This window comes from Salmo salar, chromosome 28, assembly GCF_965601325.2.
Source record: "Salmo salar chromosome 28, fSalSal1, whole genome shotgun sequence".
In the NCBI taxonomy this organism is placed as follows: Eukaryota; Metazoa; Chordata; class Actinopteri; order Salmoniformes; family Salmonidae; genus Salmo; species Salmo salar.
Genome location: NC_138318.1, coordinates 3,123,097 through 3,150,137, shown reverse-complemented (window position 1 = coordinate 3,150,137; position 27,041 = coordinate 3,123,097). Strand labels below are relative to the sequence as shown.

Genomic DNA, 27,041 nt, shown 5'->3' with positions numbered 1-27,041 from the left:
AAACACTGTAGTAGCTTAAACATAATCAATCATATAAAACACTGAGTTTTATATTAACTGGTCGGCTTTAGAACCGTGTAATTGGAAAAACTATTAATTGAAGACGTGCATTGCAGCTTTTGGCCACCAGATGATGCTAAAATCTATTCTGATGCACTTGCTCTGCTCTAGTGCGTGTCTTGTCCTTGTATGACGAAGGCTGCGCGTGTGTCCCAGCCTACACGTAGCATCAACAGTTTCTTCCCAACAGAGTAGCGATGGGAAGTTCTATGGAGGTAAAATATTGACTTCATTATACAAGCATGTAAAGTAGGAGTTGCACCTGTAGACTGAGTTTTGTAGTTATTTTGAGAATAAATGCAACACTTGGAAGCGTGATGTGTGATTAAATACAACACTCGCAAACATGTAAATTGATATGTGAATAAATTCAATAAGATTTGCGAGCACGCAACTACATTTCAGAATGAATACAACTCATTTAGTAAACTTTCGACTGGTGAATCTTCTTCTGTGAATCAAAACTACATTTGCCGATGTCGAATCTGTGCACTCAGAGTTTTGGCACACATTTTGCGACTAACCTGTGCCAAAAGTTTAGCAGTTAAACAAAAAATAATCTGCAAGCAAGCACTAAAAGAAAGACATGAGCTCTGGTGGACAGGACATTTTCTTCCGACCAATCAGGTGAGGTGTTGACATTCTTGAAATGTGCTTTCACGTTTTACTCGAGTTCGTTGAGGAGATGCGGTGTATGTTTTGGTTATACAAAGCTGTTTTATCATAATATTCAATAATCAATTATCAGGTGTAAACATGTATTTGTCTTCTCTATGCTCATGATCTATTTCCCTGCGCGCATATGACAGACAGAGGAGCGTGTATTAATCCTGCTGTAGGACTGAGTCATTGCTGCCAGCACTTAACAGTTACAGTAGGTCAAACAAACCCCAAATATGAACGAGTCCCTCAGAAAAACGAATCATGACTCTCGAGTCAGGAAAAAAAAGAGTCGTTCAAAAAGAACGAATCGTTAGCGAACTGCACATCACTACAGAGAACCACCGAGAGGACAACTATGGACTGAAAACCATCGAAAGGGGCAATACACCGACTGGAAATGTTCAAGTACGTCGCAATATGTATGTATGACATTGTGTTGGGATTTTACACAATGTAATCGTTGTCTTTATTATCGCAAAATGCAAGAAAATACAATTCCTTCGAATTGATGGGGGTAGCTATCAGTAAGTAGCTAGCTAGTTAACGTTAGCCAAGCGTCACCCCGTGTGGCTAGCGACTCGAGACCGGGCATGTTTGACAGCTGACAGTTTGGTTTTGACAGTTAATTTTGGCGTACTATCTTGTAACTAATGACAGCAAACTAAATGACAATGCTATACTTTATTTGTTATAGATGGATAGATTTGTGAAGTATTATTTTTCCACATGCCAAATGGGCTTGTCAAGTCAGTGGTTTTTTTCTGCCGGCAGATGTTCTTCACGTTAAGGATTCCTGTTAGAGATGATGATGATGCAAGAATGAGATCATGATGTAGCTAGCTAACTCGTTACCTTCAGTAAGATCCAGTATATTCACCATATAGCCTATTCTTTACTATTATTCTGCACCACATTTTGTGATATCATTTTTGCCAGAGAGGAGAATTTCTCCTTTTCCCACTAAATAATTCGGTGGTAATGGAAAACGTGTCAGGCACTGCATGCATCTTCCTGTCATGTGGGCTTAATATTATAATGAGTAGTGGCCTTCAAGTACAAGCTACATTACCTCATTCTCTCCTCTCCAACTCCCTTCTCTCAGTCCTAGGGTTGCAAAAGTTCGGAAACTTTACGGCAAATTCTGGAATTTTTCCATGGGAAGCTAAGCCCTGGAATTTGGGGAATTGTGCATAAATTCATCTAAAAAGTTAGCTTATAACAGTGAACTTTTTTTGTGGGATACACATAAGGCAATTCTAGGTCTTGTGGCATATTTTGGTTAAACTATCCCCAATTCCAATGGAATTGCTACCCTCTGCATGCACAGTGCATTCTTCCATCACATGTGCAGTGCACTCATCCATCATATGTACAGCTGATTCTCAAGATCTTGCACTCTAATGATGCTATTGAGCTCACGCTACTACACTGTCTGAGCCAAGGACTACATGCTTTCTGGTAAGTTTTGATGGTAATACTGGGTGGGGTGAATATATTTTATATGACATTTTTGTTAATTAGTAAATAGTAGCCTACAGCAAAATGTGTTTAAATCATTTCTAACTTGTTAACAATTTCTGCTAGTTAGTTTTTGCTACATGTGGGTTTTAGCTTGCTTGAGCCTGCTAACTGAGGAGTGTTAATTCACCAGTTTCCATACATGTTTCATTTTAAAACATTTATCTTACAAAGGAGTTGTTTAATCTAACTGCTTAACTATTTATCTGTACATGGAATTGTGTTTATGAATTTTATTAGTCTTCTTTTCTCATCTTTACAGGAAAGTGCCCGTGGTATTATCTGATGTGTGGAGACATTTCACTGCAGCTAATGTAGAAGGAAAAGCTGTGTACAATTGCAAATACTGTGCCAAATCATATGTGAAGAAAGCAACAAAGAGTCCCTCTACTTCTATTCAAGGTGAAAATGATGAATCAGACACTTTATCGATAGCAACAGCTCATGGTCCTCCTGAAATCAGAAGTTTTTTTTGACTCAATCGAGGAATGTAGTCAGAAATGCTGATGAATGTCTTGCTCGAGCTGTGTATGCAACTGGTTCACCTCTGATGCTCACAGGGAATGTGTATTGGAAGAGATTTCGGAATGTTCTTTGCCCAGCATACACCCCTTACACCATACATGCTTTATCTACTCATTTGCTGGATGCAGAGTTCAACAGAGTTCAAGTGAAGGTCAAGCAAATCATAGAGAAAGCAGACTGTATTGCAATCATCTCTGATGGTGATCGAATGTTCGTGGGCAATGAATAATTAACTACATCATCTCCACCCCTAAACCAGTATTCTACAAGAGCACAGACACAAGGGGCAACAGAAACACCGGTTTCTACATTGCAGATGAGCTAAAGGCAGTCATTAATGACCTTGGACCACAGAAGGTATTTGCACTGGCGAACAACAATGCTGAGAACATGAAGGCTGCTTAGTCTGAAGTGGAGGAGTCCTACCCTCACATCACACCCATTGGCTGTGCTGCTCATGCATTGAATCTGCTCCTCAAGGACATTATGGCACTGAAAACAAGAGAGCCAAGGAAATGGTTAGGTATGTGAAGGGTCATCCAGTTATAGCAGCAATCTACCTCACCAAGCAAAGTGAGAAGAATAAGAGCACCACATTGAAGCTGCCCAGCAATACCTGTTGGGGTGGGGTTGTCATCATGTTTCCTGGAGGGGTAGGAGTCTCTCCAAGAAATGGCCATATTACAGACTGCCGATATGGACAGCCCCATCAAGAAGATCCTCCTGGATGATGTATTTTGGGAGAGAGTGATAAGCAGCCTGAAACTCCTGAAACCTATAGCAGTAGCCATTGCACGGATTGAGGGAGACAATGCCATCCTGTCTGATGTTCAGACTCTGCTTGCAGATGTAAGAGAATAAATCCGTACTGCCCTGCCCACTTCACTGTTGCTCCAAGCAGAGGAAACTGCAGTTCTGAAATGCATCAAAAAGCGTGAAGACTTCTGCCTTAAGCCCATACACGCCGCAGCGTACATGTTGGACCCCAAGTATGCTGGCAAGAGCATCCTGTCTGGTGCAGAGATCAACAAGGCCTATGGTGTCATCACTACTGTGTCTCGCCACCTTGGCCTGGATGAGGGCAAGGTTCTTGGCAGTCTGGCGAAGTACACTTCCAAGCAAGGGCTTTGAGATGGAGATGCAATATGGCAGTTGTGCCAACATATCTCATCAGCCACCTGGTGGAAGGGACTTTGTTGGTTTGAGGCTCTTTCCCTTGTTGCCTCCATCATCCTCCAAATCCCACCAACATCAGCCACCTCAGAGAGCAACTGGTCCTTGTTTGGGAACACACACACCAAAGCACGCAACAGGCCGACCAATACAAGGATTGAAAAATTGGTGGCCATCCGGGCAAATTTAAGGCTTTTTGAGCCTGACAACGAGCCATCCTCAACAAGGTTGGAAAGTGAAAGTGAAGATGAGGCCTCAATCTGATGTTCAAGAGGTGGACATTGAGGAGGTCCAGGGAGAAGACATGGAAGCCTGAGAGGAAGACAACCAAAGCTTTAGTTTCTAGACTATCATTTTACAGAAGTATGTTGAAAACGTTTTTGGGAGATGCGATGGATCATTCAATATTCCCTTTCTTTTGTTGTTCAGTGAAATCATCCCATGTGAAGAGTCAACTCAATTGAAGTTCAATTTGTAACTACTTTTTTCCTATTGGAAGGATTTAATCATTTGAAATTATGTCTACTTATGATAAGGTAAAATGTTTGTCTCCATATGATATGGTAAATATATCCAATGCAAAAAATATTACATTATTTAAATGGTATTAATATTAATTTGGATATATTTCTGTTAATTCCCACGGAAAGTTTCCACCTCTGAATATTCCCCAAAATGTGCAACCCTACTCGGTCCACATCCCTATTTTCTACAACTCTCTTACCACCCATCACCAACTCTCCAGACAGAAAAACACTTTCAAAGTAAGGAGTAAGGAGAGTACATGGCAATTCCACTGCAATATTCTGTTCATCCTTGTATGATTTCTGTACAGCAAATTGAGCTGTTTTACTGCCTCTCTCAAGGCGAAGTCTGGCTCAGTCCTTTTTGGCCATCAAAGTGTTTTGTCACTACATTCAATATAATGTAATTCCAGAGTAGAGGTCAGTCAGTCAGCAACATTTTGTTCCCAAGGTTTTATCAGAATGCCACTAACTGTACTGCACAACAGAAGCGTTGTCCATCTCTCCCTATTTACCTCTCGCTCTCTTTCCTTGAGTTGTCGGCTATCTGGCTATTGGTTGCCCACCTGTATAAATCCCATACCAGGGCAGGAGATGACAAGAGAAGTGTCAGTAGTACAGTGACTTTCTCAGTTTGTTGTAGGGATGGGTACGATTATTCGAATATCTGAATGGACGTTAGTATTCGAATACTTGCAAGAGTATTCATTTTTGTCAAAAGAAAATAATAATCATAGGCCTATTTTACAATGAGAAGGCTTTGTCTCCATTCAATAAAATGATCTATGTGACATTTCTACACACAAGGATATACCATGAAATTTGAAATCCTTAATTTAATAAAACAAACTTTTGAATGACTTTTTTTCTTTTTTATAACGTGGTATTCATCTCTTACCCTACGAGGTCTAGAGCCTGCTGGTTTTCTGTTCTACCTGATAATTAATTGGACCCACCTGGTGTCCCAGGTTTAAAATCCATAATTAGAAAGGAACAATTAAAAAACGGAGTGGAATTGGCTTCGAGGTCCAGAGTTGAGTTTGAGGGACGTATAGCCTACACAGGTTTCACACGTGTACTGTAGATTTATTTTGTTGGCACTGCAGTAAGAGGCTCCATGTGTAGCAACGTGAAGTGGGAAATCTCTTATCAATGCAAATAGAATATGGAGTCACTGATGAATGTGACTCCTGGCTAGGCCTGTTGCGGTTACGAGTCATGAAGGCAGTCAAATTCCACGTGACTGTTTAGTCACGGTAATTAGTCTTCTCCAAGCTCTGATGCTGCTGATGGTCATTAGTAGCCTACCAAACTTGCTAACTGCCTGGTACTCAGCACTCTATTGTCCCTCTAATCACTCTAACATCAATGTAAATGTGATTCAAAATATAATCAAACACTTCATGAGAGCTCATGTTGAGCAACATTTCTATTGGCTATGCAATTGTGTGTGAGAACTTAGTGATGGCCTCTTAAAAAGAGGAGGATCCCATCAGCTTTCTATATGCTAAGGCCTACTATATTTATTTCTCAACTTTCCTATTATTAAGCACATTGCATATCTTTACAACAGGAGTGTAGCCTACCTGGCTAGCATGAAAATGAACCACGGAAAGGCATTTCACTATTTAGGTGCATAGATGACATGTATTTTTTTTCCCCCTGCCCCTGTTTCGAGACGGGTGGATGATAATGGTCCATTCTAAATCAAAACAAATTTCACACATGATTTACTGTATGTAAAGACGAGATTAAATTAAGAATATTCTGATGGGTGACAATATTAGCCTATCACTTCTGAATTATATTCAGTGCATTTGGAAAGTATTCAGGACCCTTCCCCTTTTCCACATTTTCTAAAATTGATTCAATAAAAATGTTCCTCATCAATCTACACACAATACCCCATAATGACAAAGCGAAAACTGGTTTTCAGATTATATATAAGGTCCCACAGTTAACAGTGCATGTCAGAGCAAAAACCAAGCCATGAGGTTGAAGAAATTGTCCGTAGAGTTCCAAGACAGGATTGTGTCGAGGCACAGATCTGGGGAAGGCTACCAAAAAATGGCTGCAGCATTGAAGGTCCCCAAGAACACCGTGGCCTCCACCAAGACTCTTCCTAGAGCTGGCCACCTGGCCAAACTGAGCAATCAGGGGAGAAGGGCCTTGGTCAGGGAGGTGAGCAAGAACCTGATGGTCACTCTGACACTCTGAGCTCCAGAGTTTCTCTGTGGAGATGGGAGGACTTTCCAGAAGGACAACCAGCTCTGCAGCACTCCACAATCAGGCCTTTATGGTAGAGCGGCCAGACGAAAGCCACTCCTCTGTAAAAGGCACATGACAGCCCGCTTGGAGTTTGCCAAAAGGCAACTAAAGGACTCTCAGACCATGAGAAACAAGATTCTCTGGTCTGATGAAACCAAGATTGAACTCTTTGGCCTGAGTGTCAAGCATCACGTCTGGAGGAATCCTGGCACCATCATGCTGTGGGGATGTTTTCTGTGGCAGGGACTGGGAGATTAGTCAGGATTGAGGGAAAGATGAACAGAGCAAAGTACAGAGATCCTTGATGAAAACCTGCTCCAGAGCGCTCAGGACCTCAGACTGGGGCGAAGGTTCACCTTCCAACAGGACAATGACCCTAAGCACACGGCCAAGACAATGCAGGAGTAGCTTTGGGACAAGTCTCTGAATGTCCTTGAGTGGCCCAGCCAGAGCCCAGACTTGAACCCAATCGAACATCTCTGGAGAGACATGAAAATAGCTGTACAGCGGCGCTCCCCATCAAACCTGACAGAGCTTGAGAGGATCTGCAGAGAAGAATGGGAGAAACTCCCTAAATACAGATGTGCCAAGCTTGTAGTCATACCCAAGAAGACTGGAGGCTGTAATCGCTGCCAAAGGTGCTTCAAGAAAGTACTGAGATATGGTTCTGAATACTTATGTAAATAAGGTAATTCCGTTTTTTTTAAATCTTTAATACATTGCAAAAATGTCTAAAAAGAAAACAACGTTTTTTGCTTCGTCATTATGTGGTATTGTGTGTAGGTTGAGTAAAAAAAATTATTTAATCCATTTTAGAGTAAGGCTGTAATGTAATTAAAAATGTGTAAAAAGACAAGGTGTCTGTATACTTTCCGAATGCACTGTATTATCACTTGTGAATGATGCCCAGCGTTAGGCAAGAAATAATGCCTTTTTTTGGCAACTAAATTTAAAAAGTGGCCAATTTAAAATGTAAGCATATTAATTTGCTTTACAAGGGGTGTAGAGCCTAACTGGCATACATAAGCGGTGTGTGAGTTTCAAGTTTGGGGAAGATCATTTTCACAATAAAATGCACCTTTTATAATAAAAGCATTACATGCATAATCGCGTTTGCGGTCACTTTTGATAATGGTGTTTTCCCGCTAATGGAACACTCGCGCTTAGCCTACTGCTGTGTGTGCATTGCTGTGCTTATAATGTGAAGGAATAGCCTAATAGTTTATCACATTTGAAGCTAAATGTTGCGTAAAATATTTGTTTTGATGCTAGTGGTTGTATTAATTTGGGATCTATCGCATCCCACAACTGTCCCAGACTATGTTTGGAATATTTATTTCTCGCACAGAATAGGTAAACTTTTGTACTATGGGGGATAGTAGATTGACATAGATTAGTGTGTTTGCTGTTCGCCTACTCTTCTTGTTGGCTGACGAAAAGTAAATATGGACAGTTCTTCCAATATCTGTAATATGCACCTCGGAATTGGATAAGGACGTACGCAGTTGCATCCCTTAAGTGTCTGTCTTCACTTGTAGCCTGTGAGAAAGACCTGATCACGTGATGGAGAGCCATGTGAGTGAGAGGCTCTTCGCAGCACTCAGGAAGAATGGAACAACGGCCACTGGCCGCAAAAGGCATTGATTTTTTTAGGTTGCATTACGGCCACACACAGGGGATGCCCCTGGGAAATTCCAGTCATTATCAAGTGCTTGTCAAATTGTGAATGAGAGACTGTTGAAGTGTTTACATACAGCCTGTGCAAAAAAACTAAGCAGAGCTCATGCCTTTCAAATCATGATTACTCGCATCATACAGCCTTACAATGTATTAACATCTAAACATATAGCCCAACGTTTGTAGGACAACTAAAGTTACATATCTCTAAATTAAGCATATAGGAGTACCTATTTATTTCTTAACCGCTCAACACAGAATAGCTGCATGTGTGCACTCCCTCAAATCATTTGGAGAAGATATCCTTTCTTTTTTATTCAGCTTTGTTCAATTGTATTCTACATATTATAAAATAATGCCACAGAATTCTAACCAAATCTTGTCTGCTAAATGAACTAGTGTAGCCCACAGCCGTATGGCATAGCCAGATCAAGACCTTAAATAAGGACAACTCTGAGTATGCTATTCTGTTCTTCTGAAATAGACTACATTTTCTTCATATCATGTTTCTTTAGACCTGTCTAAAATAAACAATGGATTTATTGTGAAGGTGTAGGCTATATTACATGGATTTATTAGACTTGTAGATGTTCCAAAGGTCTGCATCAGTGGCTTGTAGGTTGTGTGTGGAAGCCAGGAGATGCTAAATGTGTTTGTTAATTAACGATAAGTTACCGTGAGACCGAAGGTTATTTGCTTGATTAATCACCGGCTGACGAAGTTTAATGACCGCCACAGCCCTACTCCTGGCCACACTTTTTTTACCTCCAGGGAAATTAGAATGTCACGTTTTATACTGCTACCTATTTCCCATTTTTTACATTTGAATCTAGAGAGTTATCTGGAACTTAATACTGCAACAGCAGTTGACACAGCAGATCTCTGTGTATAGGCTAACACATCGCTTTTTAAATTCTGTTTTCTCATTCCAGGAAACTCAAATATGCGTAGTTACATCCCTTTTTTCTGTGCAAGGGGAAATGAATACAGTTATTTTAATAATCAACCCTGTTTGAGGCTAGGGACTCAGACAGGCCCTTTGATTAGTTCCCAGAAAAATCATTGATCTACAGATTTCTGCGTCCTGATGGGACGTGATGCCACAGCCCAGGAGTTGATGTCTGTCTTATTAGGCGATAGATCTAAGCTAGATAGGCTAAAGCTTGCAGTCCTGGGAGTCCAACACTAACTGGCCTGGGAAGTTCAAGAGCTAGGCAACCTGCGGATGAGCCAGCTGCTGTGGCTTTGGCATACAGTGCATAATAAATGATTACTAGATAAGAGTTGAAATTGCTGAGTTGAAAATCATTCCAGTGTGTTTTGTAACTATACAGAAGAGAGTGCTCGAGAGAGGACGAGCGGGGGCACACATCCATTACGCATAAACACAGACTATGGCACTCGGCTACAACTGTACAAAAATAGCTTGAGAGGATGTTGGGAAGGTATCGATTGGAGAGGACAGAGCAGGGTACTTCAGGTCATTCTGTCAATGTTTCTAATGAAGAATGTCCTGTGTCACTGATGGATGCTCTGTGTACTCTACTGTGGTCCTATTCCTTTTTGGAAACATGTCTAATGTACCATATTTGCTCTGGTGGTTGTTTGTCTATATGAAGATGATGTATTGCCACTCAGCTTTTGCAACCCAACAGTGCTACTGATAAATATAATTGTTTCTTTGTACAGTGCTTCTACACCTGCATTGCTTGCTGTTTGGGGTTTTAGGCTGGGTTTCTGAACAGCACTTTGAGATATCAGCTGATGTAAGAAGGGCTATATAAATACATTTGATTTGATTTGTGTAATATAAATTGTTTCTGTTGATTTTTCCAGATCTAAATGTATATCATGAACACAGATATGATTCCAAAATTCACCTCAAAAGATGAGGAGATTGACTTCTGGAAGACTCTTTCCCTCAAGTACAAGAAAAAGTAAGATATGCACAAATCATGCCTTTTATGTTACATTAATGCTATATCTAAGATCATCAGCCTTCTTTTACTTGAACTCACCAGAAACTCAGAAGTATGACAGTATGTTGGAATCCTGTGGTTTCACTACCTGTACTTTAAAATCCTGAGTACTTCTGAAAGGAAATTCCCCAGCCAGACTTGTTACTTTGACCTCATAGCCTAGCTCTCCTCACTCTTTCGTTTTTAAGAGCATTAATGAATGACCGATACAGTTTAACCTGTGAAAGTCCTTTATGTAAGACTATGTTAGGAATGTCCTTCAATACTCATTTATACTTCCAAAGGGACAGATCTGGTTTCACATTAGAAAGTCTCTTAAGTGAGGGGCGCAGCGATCTAAGGCACTGCATCGCAGTGCTTGAGGCGGCACTACAGACCCTGGTTCTATCCCAGGCTGTGTCACAACCGGCCGTGAATGGGAGTCCCATAGGGCGGAACACAATTGGCCCAGCGTCGTCCTGGTTAGGGGAGGGTTTGCCCGGGGGGGCTTTACTTGGTTCATTGCGCTCTAGCAACTCCTGCGGGTTGGGAACCTGCAGGCTGATTTCGGTCATCAGTTGAACAGTGTTTTCTCCGACACTTTGGTGCAGCTGGCTTCCGGGTTAAGCAGGCAGGTATTAAGAAGCGCGGTTTGGTGGGTCATGTTTCGGAGGACGTATTACTCGACCTTCGCCTCTCCCGAGCCTGTTGGGGAGTTGCAGCGATGAGACAAGATCGCTATTGGATATGACGTAATTGTGGAGAAAAAGGGGGTAAAATACCAAAAAGATATATCTTAAGTCTACACTGAATGGGATTATGTAATAGCGGTCTTAGATGTATGTTTTCTTTTCCCATCTGTGCGAGACTGGTAGTGGGCGACAGACGTGACTCGGTGGTCTATTTCTCTCAATGAACATCCTCATCACACAGCACAGGCGCACTGCTGTTTTGATACAAAAGACTGCTGATAAGATCGCAGTGGACAACAGACACACCCAGTGCTAGGGGAAACTACACCCAGTTATATGAGGCTCTATGGACATTTACACCCAATGGGAATCAAAGCCACTCCCCTTTGTATCGCTCAATAAATGTGTGTTTAAGATTGTCATGAATTTAGTAGTGAAGCAGCTCTTTAGTATCAACAATAGATGCTCTTGCTTGAGGATTCCCCTAAACACTGTTGCAAAAATTGTTTGCCAATAAAGAGGATGCTCGGTTCCCTGACAGGTCAGGGATATCCAAAAGGGACATTCACCTCTTGGGCAAAACAAGCAGTTCAAAGACCGCCGAGGGTGCTGATGCTGCGTTTAGAACTAACCACAGATGGAGGAAGTGGTGACCTGCTGGGGTTTTAAAGTTAAAGATCCCACTTGGCTTTCCCCTTCAAAACACCACTTACCCCCAAGGTAGCAACACAGGACAGACAGCCCATAGCAGGAAAGTGGGTGCTGTTTCCAGGCCCCCCTTCCACCCGGTCCCACCGGTCACATGCCTGTAGTGTGCAATGCCGATGGCCCCCGGACACAGCCATTTTTAGAGCAGCTGTGTGTCCATGGCTTTAGCGGGCGGCAGACACTTACTTACATAACCCCATTCAACCCAACCCCCACCCTGAAACGCTACCCTGTCCTGGCCACATGCCCACAGTAAACAACCCAACCTTTTGGTTATTTATATAATATCTACTTTTGCTCTGGGTAGCAAACAGACAGTCTGTTGCCGTTTTGGAGAGGCCAGGGTGGACAAGTGACGCGATGTGTTGTTAGGAAAGTCAGAGGGTTCTTTGATTGGCTGGATCACGATCAAGTGTGGCCTTTGTGAAGCGGCCAGGATCTGCGCTTTCAATTTCCACTGTTTAAATGGCCTGAAGACAGTTGTGTATGTTTAAGTACCTACTGTATGTCATGTAGGATTTTCATGTTATTAGATAAACAAAGAAGATTGGTCATTTATGGGTTGCTAGTTCCTGTTACTGTCTACAAACCAGGATACGCTTTGACTTTAAGAAGTCTTGTAGATCATAGATACCATTCATCATAGAAGGCTGTAACATGATTTTGTGATTTCTATTTTTTAAGATATGCTCCGGAACTTTGGTGAATACTGAGTATGTTTTAAACCTCCCGCTATGAGCAGAATTACTGTCTTACCGCAATTAGCCTAGCCACAAAATCCCTAGTTTGAAAGCGACTGTTTCTCTGGAAGCTGTGCTGCGCCATTTTCCCCCATTTTCCCCCATGTGGTCCAGCCTCCTAGCAATTTGAGTTCAACCAATGAGCTTCAGCCCCTCACCATATGAGTGACAGCTAGCAAAAGTCACATCATGCACCCACAGCAGAGCAAGAGAGCGAGAAGGCAATGATGTGGTGCACATAGCTGCACATGTGTGACGTTGTACTCAATTTTCAGGGGACCACTTTTGGATTGTGAGCTCTACTTTCAGAACTACTGGTTAAAAAGTATACAAAAGTACAGGAGAGTTTCTTTAAGTCTTATATACTTAACCTGGGTACTTTCATAGTAAAAAACAAATAAATACTAATGGACTGTTAAATAACAATGTTGTTGTACTAACCATGTCCTCCGGTGGTGTCTGCCCTGTCAGTTGCCAGGAGGCCCAGGAGGAGCTGCTGGAGTTTCAGGAGGGCAGCAGAGAGCTGGAGGCAGAGCTGGAGACCCAGCTGGGCCAGGCCGAGCACCACACGAGTGTCCTGCACTCTGAAAACAGCAGGCTCAAGAACGAGGTGGACTCACTCAAGGTACACAAGAGGGACACAATACACTAGATCGGCTCAAGTAAAAAAAGACATATTGTTATTGGAATGTGAGTTTACTGCATGAATTGACAAGAAAATATTTTAGAGGCGCCTTTAGCGTTCATGCTCCTCTTTTGACAACCTAAGAAACACGCCATACCCTTGACATAATAAATTATTGATGACTATTTGAAGCTGCCTTATATCATCATGGCTTGTCCTTTATTGCGGTCTCCAGAGAGGAGGCACGTTAGCATGTGTCTGTCAGTATTCCAAACTATAGAAGTTATTAATGACGTATCAGGCATGTTCAACAGTAAAGGAGACAGGGTTCTTAGACAGAAATCGTATCAGTCAGGCAGACAAGGAACTCTCTTTCCCAATCTTGCTCTGATCACTACTATGGGGAATCGGCACCTGTGCTTTACTGCCCCTCGACATCCTGTTATATCCAGCTGTGGATCATTTGCATGAAACTCATGATTCTCATACACAATGCATCAGCAGCACATTCATTCTCATGCCGTAATTAGCGCTGGGATGAGTGTGGCTCTGTGTCCATGTTCACATCACGACTCAAGCCATGCGAGTCACCCCACTGGTGATGGTGAGATTGTCTTTTGTTCTGCTTTTTTTTCAACTGTCTGGTGGTTATTCCAGGCAATAAACAATTATTGCTTTCATGCCTTTGTTTATGGGAAATACCACAGCAATGACTGGTTTTCTCATTCTGATGCCAGAGACTGTGTCTGTCACCTTGAGTAACTCCTTGTTATGAGATATGTGCTACTTGACGTAGGCTAGAATGTATGTGCTGATGTAGTAAGTATGAATATGTAGTTCATGTAAAACGGCATTTCAGGACGAAGCAGGATTTGTCTGGCCCAGGTTAGTGGTTAATTGATTCAGACATGACATATCCAGAAGATATAGGTCAGAAAGACTGGCAGACCCAGTGACATTTATTGAGCTGAGCTCCAGAGAGCTGGAGGAGAAGATAGGGGGTCATCATCCCATACCCTGAGAACGCTGGAGTAAACGGAGCATTACCACGGTGGTTCCCTCCACTGTTTGGGTGTGCGTGTGACTGCGAGGTGTTAGGAAAATAAAGCTTTAACGTCCTTCGCCTATTTAATATGGTCTTCCCCCTCTCTTCTCTTGACCCCCCCACCCCCTCCAGGAAAAACTGGAGCAGCAGTATGCCCAGAGCTACAAACAGATCAACATGCTGGAGGATGACCTGGGACAGACCCGGGGCATCAAGGAGCAGCTCCACAAATATGTGCGGGAGCTAGAGCAGTCCAACGACGACCTAGAAAGAGCCAAGAGGTCAGCAAAGAGACCAGACCACTACACAGTATCTAACAGACAGATACTGGATACAGCATTATAAGAGGAGCTGTAGAAGTCGTCATAACCTGATATTTACTGTATACTTCAGGATGTTCGTTTGGACGAAAAAGGCAATAGTAGAGACAATATCTACCAGTAGTACTAATCTAACAGTAGAAGCAAAAGTATTCATCCTCTTTCAGAACACAAACTCATACATTAACCCCATGCAGAGAGGTGCTGATGAATGCTGGAGGCTGAGATGCTTGTTGAATGTTTCCTAATAAATTCCCCACTGTGCTCTTCATTGGGAGTAATCGGATGACTGATGGAAAATCCCCATTCCAATTAAAACATGCCACTGGCCCAAATGGGTCTGATTGCTGTAAATTCCTCGGCCAGTTTATCAGGCACACCACCCCGTTCACGAACATGGATCGCTCCTACAGACACTGAGTCTGTAAAGCAGGCAGACGGGCATCAAGGCATTCAGTTACTGTGCGATTGAACGTTAGAATGAGCAAACGAGTGACCTAATCGACTGAGCGTGCTATGATCGTCAGTGCCATTTGCGCCGGATCCAGTATCTCAGAAACGGCCACCCTCCTGGGCATTTCACGCACTACATTGTCTACGGTTTACCGAGAAACAACCAGTCGGCGGCAGTCCTGTGGATAAAAGGAGCATGCTAATGAGAGTAGTGTTGTCACGATACCAACATTTTACTAACGACACCAGGCCAAGTATTACAATGCAAAGTAATTTCGTAATACCACGGGGAAAATTCAGTGGCCTCGTGTTCTGTTTGCCTCGTCCTCCCGACAATTGTTCCCGTTTTCTAAACGTTTAGTGCATGTGCTACACAAAAAAACCTGTCACTGATATTCACACTTCTACTCAATACAACACATATAGCATTTTACTTCACACTGTATAATAAAATACTGCATGGAATGGCGGAGATGATCATATTTGCAAAGGCCTACCTGTGATTTGGCTAGAGGAATGGGAGGAATGAATATTCATCGAATCAAAGTTTATTTGTCACGTGCACCGAATACAACAGGTGTAGACCTTACAGTGAAATACTTACTTACAGGCTCTAACCAATAGTGCAAAAAAGGTATTAGGTGAACAATAGGTAAGTAAAGAAATAAAAACAACAGTAAAAAGATAGTGAAACATAACAGTAGCGAGGCTATAAAAGTAGCGAGGCTACATACAGACACCGGTTAGTCAAGCTGGTTGAGGTAGTATGTACATGTAGATATGGTTAAAGTGACTATGCATATGTGATGAACAGAGAGTAGCAGTAGCGTAAAAGAGGGGTTGGCGGGTGGTGGGTGACGGGACACAATGCAGATAGCACGGGTAGCCAATGTGCGGGAGCACTGGTTGGTCGGGCCAATTGAGGCAGATGTACATGAATGTATAGTTAAAGTGACTATGCATATAGTACCGCATTATGGGGTATTGTGTGTAGATTGATGAGGAAATAAAATGTCAATTTTTTTTATTTTAGAATAAGGTTGTAACGTAAAAAAATGTGGAAAAAGTCTAGGGGTCTGAATACTTTCCGAATGCACTGTATATGCTCCCAACAATTTAACGGGTAAACCTAACAACTTTTAGACAATCAGTGCAACTAATGAACATAGTAAGGGTCATACTAATTAGAGTTAATAAGGGTTTAAAAAGTATAACTGTTTTTAAAAAAACAATAGTTTACAGCATGTTGAATATATGGGACTATTATTATCATCATATTTCGAAATGATTCATTGTATGATACATGATATTAACGTCATGAATCGTTGTTTCATTTCATTTTTGTTTCATTGTTTTCATTTCATGTAATCTTTTGGTTCAAACAATGCTTAATAAGCATCATTGACATGTGGAATATGATATGTGCAAGCTGGTAAGCTGTGGAAAGAATATGTCCATTCAGTAGACATGTTAATTGAAATGTTAATTTAGCACTGACCTCTGTTAACCAAGACCAAAGATCATGCATAATTTAGTCAGAGGCTCGATTTATGTTTGCGCAGTTTGTCCACGAGAGATTAATTTAGCACTAAATAGCAGTAATGCATCACGGTGAAACACGGGTATCAGTGTATGTTTCAGCATGTGCCTTTTGTGTACAGAAGCCAAGAGTCCACTGAACAGTGTTTTCCTTTGAATTAAATTATTTATTTATTTCTGCAGGGCTACAATTGTGTCCCTAGAGGACTTTGAGCAGCGTCTGAACCAGGCTATCGAGAGGAACGCCTTCCTGGAGAGCGAGCTGGATGAGAAGGAGTCCGTCCTGGTCTCAGTGCAGAGATTGAAAGACGAGGCCAGAGGTGCTGATTGATCCGTTTTCACTCAAACCCCTGCCTGTCTTCACTCATTAGAAAATTAGCTGTTCCCTTTTCTCTTTCATCTTCTCAGTGATATGTGTGAAATGAATAGAACCCATGTACTCACAGCATTAGCATTGCTTACAGCCACAAATTATTGTTGGGAGAGACTATCGCACCATTAACCTCAATCTGAATGTCTGGTCTGACTTCGCCTTAAATAGTCTGTCTGTCTGTTTGTCTCAGACCTGCGTCAGGAGCTCGCCGTCCGAGAGCGAAGTACGGACGTAACCAGGATGTCGGTGCCCACCTCGCCCATCCAGGATGACAATGACAAGATGGATTACTCAGTCCAGGCCTCACTGTCTCTCCCCGCAACGCCGCTCGCAAAGAGCGCCAACCCCACAGGTACCCTTTTGCTCTGACCTCAACACTGTCTCCTTTTTTATGTGAAGTATACTGTATGTCAATGACTGTTCTATTGGCGAACGTACAGTCACTGGATAACAAAATGGACGAGCTCCGTTTGAGACTAAATGGGACCTGAAGAACTGTAATATCCTATGTTTCTCGGAGCCGTGGCTGAACAAGGACATGGATAAGATACAGTATGGGGAAACCCCTTCTAATTAGAGGATTCGGCTATTTCAGTACAGCCGTTGCTGACGGGTGTATAAAATTGAGCACACAGCAATGCAATCTCCATAGACAAACATTAGCAGTAGAATGCCTTACTGAAGAGCTCAGTGATTTTCGACGTGGCACCGTCAAGGGCTCCCACCTTTCCAACAAGTCAGTTCGTCGTCCCCGCAGTGACCGTACGTACATATCCCAACCAGAAGCCATGATTTATAGGCAACATCTGCAATGAGCTAAAGGCTAAAGCTGCCGCATTCAAGGACAAGGACACTTCTAAGAAATCCTGCTATGTCCTTTGAAGAACCATCAAACAGGCAAAGCGTCAGTACAGGACTAAGATCGAATCATACCACACCGGCTCTGATGCTCGTCAGATGTGGCAGGGCTTGCGAACTATCACGGATTACAAAGGGAAACCCTACTGCCCAGTGACGCAAGCTAAATGCCTTCTATGCTTGCTTCGAAGCAAGCAACACTGAACCATGCATGAAAGCACCAGCTTTTTCGGACGACTGTATGATCACGCTCTCCCTAGCCGATGTGAGTAAGTCCTTTAAACGCGTTAACATTCAGACGGATTACCAACATACGTACTCAGAGCATGCGCTGACTAGCTGGCAAGTATCTTCACTGACATTTTCAACCTGACCCTGTCTGAATTACCTACATGTTTCAAGCAGACCACCATAGTCCCTGTGCCAAAGAACTCCAAGGTAGCCTGTCTAAATGACTATCGCCCCGTAGGAGTCGCATCCGAAGCCAGGAAATGCTTTGAAAGGCTGGTCATGCCCCCATCAACACCATAATCCCAGACACCCTGGACCCACTCCAGTTCACATACCGCCCCAACAGATCCACAGATAACGCAATCTCTATTGCACTCTACACTGCCCTTTCCCACCTGGACAAGAGGAACACCTATGTGAGAATGCTGATCATTGACTATAGCTCAGCGTTCAACACCATAATACCCTCCAAGCTCATCACTAAGCTAATTACCTGAACACCTGCCAATACAACTGGATCCTGGACTTCCTGATGGGCCGCCCCCAGGTGGTGAGGGTAGGCAATAACACATCTGCCACGCTGACCCTCAACGCGGGGGGGCCCCTCAGGGGTGCGTGCTTAGTCCCCTCCTGTACTCTCTTTTCACCCACGAATGTGTGTGGCATAACTCCAACACCATCCTTAAGTTTTCCGACGACACAACGGTGGGAGGCCTGATCACCGAAGACAGTGGGGCAGCCTATAGGGAGGAGATCAGAGATGCCAGGACAACAACCTCTTCCTCAACGTCAGCAACACAAAGGAGCTGATCGTGGACTACTGATCGCTGGAGGAATGGGAGGAAGGAATGTGCATGAATAATGGTCTGCATGCCATTGTGGCAGTAAGGGGAAAACACTGCATGAAACCTTCTTTACTCTTCAGTTAACACCAGCGCACACACTCTCCTTCCCTTACACACACACTCCGTCTCCCTCTCTCTCATAAACACACACACACCACTCTCCCTCTTCCTCTTCTGGGATGCTGGCCTTCTAGGCAGAGTTCCTCTGTCCAGTGTCTGTGTTCTTTTGCCCATCTTTACTTTTTAATGGCCAGTCTGAGATATGGCTTTTTCTTTGCAACTCTGCCTAGAAGGCCAGCATCCCGGAGTCGCCTCTTCACTGTTGACGTTGAGACTGGTGTTTTGCGGGTACTATTTAATGAAGCTGCCAGTTGAGGACTTGTGAGGTGTCTGTTTCTCAAACCAGACACTCTAATGTACCTCTTGCTCAGTTGTGCACCGGGGCCTCCCCCTCCTCTTTCTATTCTGGTTAGAGCCAGTTTGCGCTGTTCTGTGAAGGGAGTAATACATAGTGTTGTACGAGATCTTCAGTTTCTTGGTTATTTCTCGCATGGAATAGCCTTCATTTCTCAGAACAAGAATAGACTGAGTTTCAGAAGAAAGTTCTTTGTTTCTGGCCATTTTGAGCCTGTAATCGAACCCACAAATGCTGATGTTCCAGATACTCAACCAGTCTAAAGAAGGCCAGTTTTGTTGCTTCTTTAATCAGGACAACAGTTTTCAGCTGTGCTAACATAATTGCAAAAGGGTTTTCTAATGCTCAATTAGCCTTTTTAAAATGATCAACTTGGATTAGCTAACACAACGTGCCATTGGAATACAGGAGTGATGGTTGCTGATAATGGGCCTATGTACGCCTATGTAGATATTCCATTAAGTCTGCCGTTTCCAGCAACAATTGTCATTTACAACATTAACAATGTCTACATTGTATTTCTGATCAATTGGATGTTATTTTAATGGACAAAGAATGTGCTTTTCTTTGAAAAACAAGGACATTTCTAAGTGAACCCAAACTTTTGAACAGTAGTGTACAGTACCAGTCAAAAGTTTGGACACACCTACTCATTCAAGGGTTTTTCATGATTTTTACAATGTTCTATATTGTAGAATAATAGTGAAGACATCAAAACTATGAAATAACACATGGAAGTAACCAAAAAAGTGTTAAAACAAATCAAATATATTTTAGATTCTTCAAAGTAGCCACCCTTTGCCTTGATGACAGCTTTGCACACTCTTGGCATTCTCTCAACCAGCTTCACCTGGAAGTTTTGAAGGAGTTCCCACTTATGCTAAGCACTTATTTGCTGCTTTACCTTCGCTCTGCGGGCCAACTTATCCCAAACCATCTCAATTGGGTTGAGGTCAGGTGGTTGTGGAGTCCAGGTCATCTGATGCAGCACTCCATCACTCTCCTTGGTCAAATATCCCTTACACAGCCTGGAGGTGTGTTGGGTCATTGTCCTGTTGAAAACAAATGATAGTCCCACCAAGCGCAAACCAGATGGGATGGCGTATCATTGCAGAATGCTGTGGTAGCCATGTTGATTAAGTGTGCCTTGAATTCTAAATAAATCATTGACAGTGTCACCACAAAGCACCATCACACCACCTCCATGCTTCACGGTGGGAACCACACATGCAGAGATCTTCCTTTCACCTACTCTGCTTCTCACAAAGACACGGCGGTTGGAAACAAAAATCTTACATTTGGACTCATCAGACCAAAGGACAGATTTCCACAGGTCTAATGTCCATTGCTTGTGTTTCTTGGCCCAAGCAATTATCTTCTTCTTATTGGTGTCCTTTTAGTAGTTGCTTCTTTTCGGCAATTCAACCATGAAGGCTTGATTCACGCAGTCTCCTCTGAACAGTTGATGTTGAGATGTGTCTGTTACTTGAACTCTGAAGCATTTATTTGGCTGGTAACACTAATGAACTTCTCTGCAGCAGAGGTAACTTTGGGTCTTCCTTTCTTGTGGCAGTCCTCATGAGAGCGCTTGATGGTTTTTGGTGACTGCACTTGAAAAAATGTTCCGCATTGACTGACCTTCATGTCCTAAAGTAATGATGGACTGTCGTTTCTCTTTGCTTATTTGAGCTGTTCTTGCCATAATATGGACTTGGTCTTTTACCAAACAGGGCTATCTTCTGTATACTACCTGTACCTTGTCACAACACAACTGTTTGGCTCAAACGCATTAAGAAGGAAAGAAATACCACAAATTAACATTTAAGGCACACCTGTTAATTGAAATGAATTCCAGGTGACTACCTCATGAAGCTGGTTGAGAAAATGTGTATGCAAAGCTGTCATCAAGACAAAGGGTGGCTACTTTGAAGAATCTCAAATATAAAATATATTTTGATTTGTTTCACACTTTTTTGGGGTTACTACATGATTCCATATGTGTTATTTCATAGTTTTGATGTCTTCACTATTATTCTACAATGTCGAAAATATTAAAATAAAGAAAAACCCATGAATGAGTAGGTGTGTCCAAACTTTTGACTGGTACCATACATATCTACCTCAATTAACTTGTACCCCTGCACAACGACTTGGTACTGGTACCCATATAGCCAAGTTATTGTTAGTGTATTTATTATTACGTGTTCTACTTTTCTATTATTTTGCTATTTTCTTTCTCTGCATTGTTGGGGAAGGTCCGTAAGTAAGCATTTCACTGTTAGTCTACACCTGTTGTTTACAAAGCATGTGACTAATAAAATGTGATTTTGATTTGTATATTGTATTCATTTTTCAGAGTTGTCCAATGTCCTTGGTAACTCTGCTAGAATGTCAGCCCTCAACATCGTCAGTGACTTGCTACGGAAAGTGGGGGTGAGACATACATTTTTCTATTTGCACACATTCACTATTCACTGTATACTCTGGTACACTAAGACTGTGTCTTATACAATATATTGACCTCTTGCTAATAGTGGAAGGCTATCTTTTTGCGTTCTCTACGTCCATCTCAGGCTCTGGAGTCTAAGCTGACAGCCTGCAGGAACTTTGCCAAGGACCAGAAAGCCAGGAACTCTTATGCCATCACGGAGAACGGGAACGTGATCAACGGCAACACAGCCAAGTTCTCCCATACACTCCACACGACGTCGTCATACTACGACAAAACGTAAGTCGAAGCCAGATTCAACTACACCCTCTCTGACTCACACACACACACACACACACACACACACACACACACACACACACACACACACACACACACACACACACACATTACTCATTTGTGAGGTACAGGAGATTGAACATATGGTTTTCCGAGAAAGCCACTTTGTAAAGGACAACAACATTTCTTAGATGTCAAATCTTTGTTTTGGTTATAAGCCTTAGTCATTTTCTCGATGTATTGTTTTCCGTGTTAAGACCCCTCTGGTTTTACAGTTAGATTTCTTAATGTTGATGTTGATCCATTTGACAGTAGAAATGTGTATATGAAATGTTTGTTTAGTGTTGGAAGTGTGTTGACGTTGGAGGAGTTATGGAGGTTGACAAGGTCTCTCAGACCCATGTGTTTTTCCCCAGCAGGAGAGAGAGGGTCATATTCCCTGCATTAATTCTGGGTAATGATCTTCCTCCTCTCATGATGAGTGTGGGTCACCGGCATGCTGTTTGATTAACAAGCCTCCCTACTTTTCTCTTGTAGCGCTGGGGTAGACTCACTCACTGTGGGGCTAGATAACTGCTCTGGGTGGCGGTACATTTCTCTGCTTCTTAACACTGCTGATATACAGTAGATATATCTCTTTCACATTTAATATATCTGTATGTCTGCTGGTGTGTTGGTAGCTTTCATGGTAGTGTCTTCTTTGGATCAATAATCATTTTGGGGGGGATATTGATTCTCAGTTTTGTGGTGTGCATGTACTGTAGTGCAATGGAAAGTTGGTTGTGGTACACTTTTGAATTTTGTGCTCAATTATTGTTAATTAACTACAAACTACTGCATGTGAAGAATACATTTTTGCAGCTGATTCTAAAGTAAAAAGTAACCTTTTCCTGTTCTTATGTAGCCGGTGCTGTCCTTCTGTTTTTCCTTATTGAGGTTGTCTTTCAAGGTATGAATACTATGTCCCCTGTAGAGGTGGTGTGACTGTGTGTAGAGGTTGTAGTGCCATGGTGTTGTTTCTACTGTGTGAGGAACTATGGATATGAGCTTGACTGAGTATGTTGACCAGGACATGCTCACAAGGACACGGTTTGGGTTTCACAGCAGGGAGGAGTAGAGAAGCTATAAATATAGCTCTTTACTGAAGAGCACACTGTCACCACTGTGCCATACTATTCAGAGTACTAGCTAGCTAAATAGATAAGAAGGAATAGGATTCCAGACACGGGATTTTGAAGTAGAGTACATTAATACACAACACACCTTTTAGAATTAACTATTTTTTTTTAAGCAATTTTTTTAAGGAGTGGGGCAGTCCCACTCCTTTCGCCCACTCCTCATCATTTTTTTTAGCTCTATTGTAGAGAGATTACAGTGGAAAGATGGGGGAGCCAAAGGGCAGTGGGCCGGATTCGAACCCATGCTGACTCTGGAATTAACTTTTTTTATATAGTCAAAACTAGGTTGAACAAACTCCACTAGGTATTAAAAGAGAGGGAGCATGTGTATGGTTTTACATTTGACTGGCAATACCTAGGTATTAGGCTAGTCAGATGTTATGTTTGCTATGCTAATGTACCTGTTTTACCGTCCCATAATATGAATCCAGCAAGGTTCATTTTGTAAGTAGCAATACGTGAGATGTTGCCTAACCGTCAGGAGACCAGACTAACCCATGTTGTGTTTGTCTTTACAGCAGGGTGGTGAATGGCCTGGACCCTGGCACACTGACAGCCATCACAGCACCCCCCTCTCCCTCCCCCCCTGACCTACTGCCTCTCATTGTGTGATGGTGACAGACAGTACCCCTGCCAAGCCCCCCCCCCCCCCACCCCCCCAACACCTTCCTCTGCCCTTCTGCCAATGGACAAGACTATGTCTTAAAACAGAAAGCATTGTGTTGACTTTCAAATGAGGACATAAAAATGGCCAGCACAATTAAACACTTTTCACATACTGTAATACTGGCCCCTCTTTGCAGTCACTACATATTAACAGGCTGTCTTTGTGTCATTCTGACCCTTTAGTGCTTGTGGGACTATTATAGAGGAAACGGTGAGGGATTCAAATATACATTGAGTGTACAAAACATTAAGAACACTTCCTAATATTCAGTTTTACCCCCTCCCTTTGTCCCCAGAACAGCCACAATTCGTCGGGGCATGGACTCTACAAGGTGTTGAAAGCGTTCCACAGGGATTCTGGCCAATGTTGACTCCAATGCTTCCCACAGTTGTCAAGTTGGCTGGATGTCCTTTGGGTGGTGGACCATTCTTGATACACACGGGAAACTGTTGAGCGTGAAAAACCCAGCAGGGTAGCAGTTCTTGACACAAACCGGTGTGCCTGGCACCTACTACCATACCCCATTCAAAGGCACTTAAATCTTTTGTCTTCCCATTCACCCTCTGAATGGCACACAGAGACAACCAATGTGTCACTTGTCTCAAGGCTTAAAAAAACAAACATATTTAGCCCTTTTCCTCTCCTTCATCTACACTGATTTGAAGTGGATTTAACAAGTGACATCAATAAGGGATCATCGCTTTCACCTGAATTCACCTGGTCAGTCTATGTCATGGAAGGAGCGGGTGTTCACAATGTTTTGTACACTGTATATTTTATTTAACTGTTACAATTTGTCAGTGCGTGGCAAGAGATACTGTATTAGGTGAGAGACTATAGATTAGCCAGAGTCAGAAGAAATAAGATGCACATGTCTGTATTACTGTATCTAGCAGCTTTGCCTCAGGCTGTGGAGAGACCCTATCTCCTGCAACTTTCCATCTGTTATTTTCCATTTATGAATGGAAAACTACGGTTAATGACTTGGCAGCTGGCACAGGGGTGTAGATGTGTTTAATAGCCTGGAATGATCCTTCACCACATGGACCTGCTCCTAACAAGCTGACATATTGCCCATCAATAATTGATGGTGGTTTAAATATCCTATGTCAACCTCATCTGCCTTTCTGACCTTGAGTTTAATTCCAGTAACCATTTGAAGAATCTAATATTTTACAGTTTTGTATTATTTGTGTGTCTGTTAAATTTGAATGGAAACCGTAAACATGTGTTGGCTTAAACATGTTCAAAAGGGATGATGAAGGAAATCCTCCTTGTCTCGTTGTGGTGAGTATGCTGGGCTTCCTGCTCTGTTTAACCATATGACAACGTGCACAGTATTGGTCATATTGATCACATATTTAAAGATGTCCACTTGAGTGGTGTGCTGTCATGGTGTTTTAGACCACTTTTGCCAGTTTTCAGTTTGGGGATTTTAACTAAGTTTTCCTTAATTTTCAGTGTTATCTAATTGAAGAATATTTTTTTTTTGTATACAGTGCATTCGGAAAGTATTCAGACCCCTTGACATTTTCCACATTTTGTTACGTTACAGCCTTAATCTAAAAGGGATGAAATTGTTTTTTCCCCTCATCAATACCCCATAATGACTAAGGAAAAACAGTTTTTTTGAGTTTTTTAAAATGAAACATAAAATAAAAAATGAAATCTCACATTTACACAAGTATTCAGACCCTTTATTCAGTACTTTGTTGAAGCACCTTTGGCAGCGATTACAGCCTTGAGTCTTCTTTGGTATGACGCTTCAACCTTGGCACACCTGTATTTGGGGAGTTTCTCCCATTCTCTGCATATCCTCTCAAGCTCTGTCAGGTTGGATGGGGAACGTCGCTGCCCAGCTAATTTCAGGTTTCTCCAGAGATGTTAGATCAGGTTCAAGTCGGGGTTCTGGCTAGGCCACTCAAGGACATTCAGAGACTTGTCCCAAACCCACTCCTCTGTTCTCTTGGCTAGGTGCTTAGGGTTGTGGTCCTGTTGGAAGGTGAACCTTCTCCCCAGTCTGAGGTCCTGAGTGCTCTGGAGCAGGTTTTCATCAAGGATGTTTCTGTACTCTGTTCATCTTTACTTCGATCCTGAGTTGTCTCACAGTCCCTGCCGCTGAAAAACCTCCTCACAGCATGATGCTGCCGCCAACATGCTTCACCGTAGGGATGGTGTGAGGTTTCCTCCAAACATGACGCTTGACATTCAGGAAAAAGAGTTCAATCTTGGTATCATCAGACCAGAAAATCTTGTTTCTCATGGTCTGAGAGTCCTTGTGGGCTGTCATGTGCCTTTTACTGAGGAGTGTCTTCTGTGTGGCCACGCTACCATAAAGGCCTGATTGGTGGAGTGCTGCAGAGATGGGAGAACCTTCCAGAAGGACAACCATCTCCACAGAGGAACTCTGGAGCTCTGTCAGAGTGACCATCGGGTTCTTGGTCACCTCCCTGAACAGGGCCCTTCTCCCTCAATTGCTCAGTTTGACCGGGCAGCCAGCTCTAGGAAGTCTTGGTGGTTCCAAACTTCTTCCATTTAAGAGTGATGGAGGCCACTGTGTTCATGGGGACCTTCAATGCTGCAAACATTTTTTGTTATCTTTCCCCAGATCTGTGCCTCGACACAATCCTGTCTCGGAGCTCTACGGACAATTCCTTCGACCTCATGGCTTGGTTTTTGCCCTGACATGCACTGTCAACTGTGGGATCTTTATATAGACGAGTGTGTGCCTTTCCAAATCATGTCCAATCAATGGAATTTACCACAGGTGGACTCCAATGAAGTTGTAGAAACATCTCAAGGATGATCAATGGAAACAGGATGCACCTGAGCTCAATTGAGTCTCATAGCAAAGGGTCTGAATACTTATGTAAATAAGGTTCTTTTTTTTATATATATATACATTTGCAAAAAAAAATCGAAAAACCTGTTTTCGCTTTGTCATTATGGGATATTGTGTGTAGCTTTGAGGATTTTTTTATTTATTTAATCCATTTTAGAATAGACTAACGTAACAATGTGGAAAAAGTCAAGGGGTCTGAATACTTTCCGAATGCACTGTATGTCACACAATCCTGTGTTGGCAACCTATATTTTAAGTAAGTAGCACTTCATCCTGTGCAAATATTTTCCTCGTATTTTCACATTTATTTGATCAGTTTTATTCAATTGCAATATTTCCTGTTTGTTAATAGTTTTGTTAATTTATTTCAGATTTATTTTATGGGATGATGGGTTCAAATAAACATTTTGATTATA

General features: G+C 42.4%; 1 protein-coding gene across 4 annotated transcripts; it reads left to right on the top strand.

Annotated features, from left to right (window-relative positions):
* The first annotated feature begins 715 nt into the window (after nucleotides 1-715).
* Nucleotides 716-27,041, top strand: LOC106589272 (nuclear distribution protein nudE-like 1-B). 4 transcript variants are annotated; one of them, XM_014179012.3, is made up of 11 exons: nucleotides 716-1,142; nucleotides 10,245-10,345; nucleotides 12,978-13,131; nucleotides 14,309-14,457; nucleotides 16,672-16,808; nucleotides 17,052-17,213; nucleotides 21,567-21,643; nucleotides 21,784-21,938; nucleotides 22,358-22,392; nucleotides 22,843-22,887; nucleotides 23,638-23,771. In XM_014179012.3, the coding sequence occupies exons 2-11, from the start codon at nucleotides 10,251-10,253 to the stop codon at nucleotides 23,643-23,645; spliced, it is 1,017 nt and encodes a 338-aa protein (XP_014034487.1). In that variant the 5' UTR covers nucleotides 716-1,142; nucleotides 10,245-10,250; the 3' UTR covers nucleotides 23,646-23,771. The 4 variants fall into 4 exon arrangements, with proteins under 4 accessions (XP_014034487.1, XP_014034485.1, XP_014034479.1 ...); XM_014179010.3 differs by having other exon boundaries at nucleotides 23,635-23,771; XM_014179013.3 differs by lacking the exon at nucleotides 22,843-22,887 and having other exon boundaries at nucleotides 718-1,142; nucleotides 23,635-23,771.